We start from the raw sequence: 3,342 nt of genomic DNA on the forward strand, positions 1-3,342 counted from the left end.
CATATTTCTCTAAAATATTTTCTCTAAAACTTTCCATTCCTATCCTAGTGGCTAAGTACAGAATAAAAATAATGAGTCCATAAGTTAACAAAATGGTATTAACTGTATCTATTGTAAATTTATTTCCCCTCTGTTTGTGCTAGAGAGAAAGAAATAAAATCTGGAGGGTTATAGTGGGTACCTGTTCAAAAGGAATGTAAGTGATTTAGGAATAGAACTTAATAAATGAATCGGACAGTGAATAGCCATCTTATTTTCTGGTGATTTTTGCTAACCAAAATTTCCATCCTCATGTCTCCCACACTCCCTTTTTCTGTTTGTTTTAAGGAATGGCCAGAAGCAACGACCATAAAAGTGAGCTGTATTCGGGTAAATAAACTTTACTTTCATCATGTTCAGATATTTAATATAGCTTAATTTCATTAAGAGAATTTACACTTTTACAGTTTTTCAAATCTAACATCTGATGCCTCCTTAAAGTCAAAGCAAAGTGTTTGCCTTCCAAATTCATTCTAATGACATTTATGTGGATTAATTACATATACCCTCTAAAGTCTTTTCTAGACTGTAAATATTCATAGTTTGACGTGCATCATCTCATTTTATAGCATATATACAATTGTCTAATTATATAAACTCTGGTTGTGTGCATACGTGCATATTTAATATAGGCAGTAATATAATAACATCTGCTCCTGTGTTATATATTTTATTTTTAATTATTTTATTTTTGTTGTTATTGACAATATACATAGAAAAACATAACAGCAGTTCAGTTATTTAAGTTGTGCAACCATTCTCACCCTCCTTTTCTATTTCTCCCTCGTTAAGATATACTCACTGCCCCCTAAGTTTTGGTTGTTATTTTAGATGTTAAATTTCTAGAGTGTTAGAATAATGAAATTTCTCCGTTCCACAATGCTTCTTCGCTCAGTTGACTGCTAAATTTTTTGCCAGTGTAATAAAAGGAATGCTTAACCCTTGGACTTTGGGTACTTTTTGACATAAATTTTCCTTAGCTTTGAGTGCCCATTATGAATCTGGCCCCTCTGAGCTAACTCTTCTTGGTGTATACATATAGGATGATTTTAACTTTTCCTTGGTAAAGAAGGAGCCCTGGAAGCATAGTAGTTAAGTGCTTGGTTGCTAACCCAAAGGTCTGCAATTTGAATCCACCAGCTGCAAAAGATGCAGAGAAAGATGTGGCAGTTCTACTCTGTCCTGCAGGGTCACTCTGAGTAAAGAAGGGAAGTAGAGAATAAGCATAGTAAAATAATTTTCCTTTTTTTGTGCCTGCAGGGAAAGAAATGGAACTGGTATCTGAACTATTTATTTTCAGAGGAATTACAAGGCCTGCAACTTTTCCTAAAAAGTAATATTAGTTGTTCTCCTCTTCCCCTGATCAAACAACATGATCAACATTAAACATTGCCATAAACAAGCTGAGCATACTAAACTAAATTCCTTCCTTGTTGCTGTACTGGCCAAATGGCTCGACTTGAGTTTCCATATTGTTTTACTAACAGACTGCCATTCTCAAGGAATACTTGGACTGGAGCTTCCATCTATGGCTCAGGAGAGCCTTAGTGTGGTAACTTTATTTTTCAGAATTTAGATTTCTTAGCCTAGCAACGAAAGATCACCTCTTCGAAATCAGGCTTGCCTTCCATGAAATTATGCACATGGAGACACATCTGTTACGTGGTAGGATTTTTCATATTTTTGTGTACTGTGAGCTGTGTGGGTGAAGAGAACAGGTAATATAAATGGCAATCCATGGACATACACGTGCTAAATCAGTGAGACACTTGTGGGTATTGCCAGTTTTCTTCCTGTGAACAGTAGCACTAGCAACAAGTCAACATATGTAACTCTAAAAGCTGGCTCTGAGTTTATAATAGCTGCCTGGGCCTTTTTTGGTAGCAATTTGATGAATAGAGGAAAGGGGGTGATTGTGGGACAATCAGGACATTCCTGTTTTTACCATTTTGATTTCATGTTACTGCTATATTTTGTTTGTGAGTACACATTTGTGTATATGTCCAGTTTTTAAATGTTCAGGCCCAAATAAACTTAACTGTAAAGGGTAATTATGAAGCTTTCCTTTTATTCCAAAATAGCTAGAATATCTTGCTGAAAATCTACTATAAAATTCTGTTTCAGTGTACTGAATAAACCTTTCCCTTTATAATAAAATTCATATAATTTAGAGAAGCCTATTGGAATTTATTTCTGTCTTTGGGACACGTTGTGGTTCTTTCTTTCTTTCTTTCTTTTTCATAAGCAAAACAAAACCCAAAACTATATTATTGCATAGTTTTCAGACTATGTATCTCATTAATTTATTCAGTAAAACCACACTCACTGCCATCAAGTCGGATCTGACTCATAGCGACCCCTCCTCGGGTTTCTGAGGCGGTATCTCAACGGAAGTAGATTGCTCAAACTTCTTTCTGAGGAGTGCCTGGTGGGTTTGAACTGCCAGCCTTTTGGTTAGCAGTCAAATGCCTTAGGCACAGATATTTATTGAGCTCTTAATATGTGTAATATCGGTGGCATAGTGCCTAAGGCATTTGACTGCTGACCAGAAGGCTGGTGGTTCAAACCCACCAGCCGCTTCTCAGAAGGAAGACTGAGCAGTCTACATCTGTAGAGATACTGCCTTGGAAACCCAAGGAGGGGTCTCTAATTTGGATTCGATTCAACAGCAGTGAGTTTTGTTTTGTTTTTTTGATTCTGTGTGCTGGGAATGCAGGTGTGACCAATCTTAAGTACCTGCTTTTGTGGAGCTTATATTCCAGTGGAGGAAAAAAACAGACAATACATAAAAATGTAGCAATCTAAATATATAATATCAGATGCTATGAAAAAAGACTGGGAAATAACTAGGGACAAAATGTTGAAAAGGTTACTATTTAAGATGATCAAGTTGATGAGGAGATGACATAGACAGAGGCCCTAATGAAGTGAGAATGTGAGCCGTGTGAATATCAGGGCAAAAAGCATTCAGGGCAGAGGTAAAGGCAAGTGACCATAAAAAAAAAATAAATAAATAACTCATTGCTGTTAAGTTGATTCTGATTCATAGCAGCCCTATAGGACAGGGTAGAACTGCCCCACAGGGTTTGCAAAGCTGTAATCTTAACAGAAGCGCACTACCACATCTTTCTCTGCAGAGCGGTGATACTCAGTACTGTGTAATTATTTTTGATTCCCTGCATTTCCGGATCAACAGCTGTCTGAAAACTTCATTGTTGTTGTTGTTGTTATGTGCCGTCGAGTCAAACCTGACTCATAGCGACCCCTCCTTGGGTTTCCGAGGCAGTATCACTACGGAAGTAG

General features: G+C 36.9%; 1 protein-coding gene across 1 annotated transcript in view; it reads left to right on the forward strand.

The window, feature by feature from the left end:
• The window catches only part of CENPI (centromere protein I), a 119,237-nt gene extending 117,812 nt beyond the window's left edge, over positions 1-1,425 (forward strand). The window contains exons 19-20 of the mRNA XM_007952194.1: positions 328-369; positions 1,300-1,425. Of these exons, the coding sequence (XP_007950385.1) occupies positions 328-369; positions 1,300-1,425 (168 nt within the window). The remainder of the gene's footprint in view (positions 1-327; positions 370-1,299) is intronic.
• The last annotated feature ends 1,917 nt before the right edge of the window (positions 1,426-3,342 follow it).

The sequence above is a fragment of the Orycteropus afer genome, unplaced genomic scaffold (assembly GCF_000298275.1).
Source record: "Orycteropus afer afer isolate SDZICR_OR568_19922 unplaced genomic scaffold, OryAfe1.0 scaffold00327, whole genome shotgun sequence".
Classification (NCBI taxonomy): Eukaryota; Metazoa; Chordata; class Mammalia; order Tubulidentata; family Orycteropodidae; genus Orycteropus; species Orycteropus afer.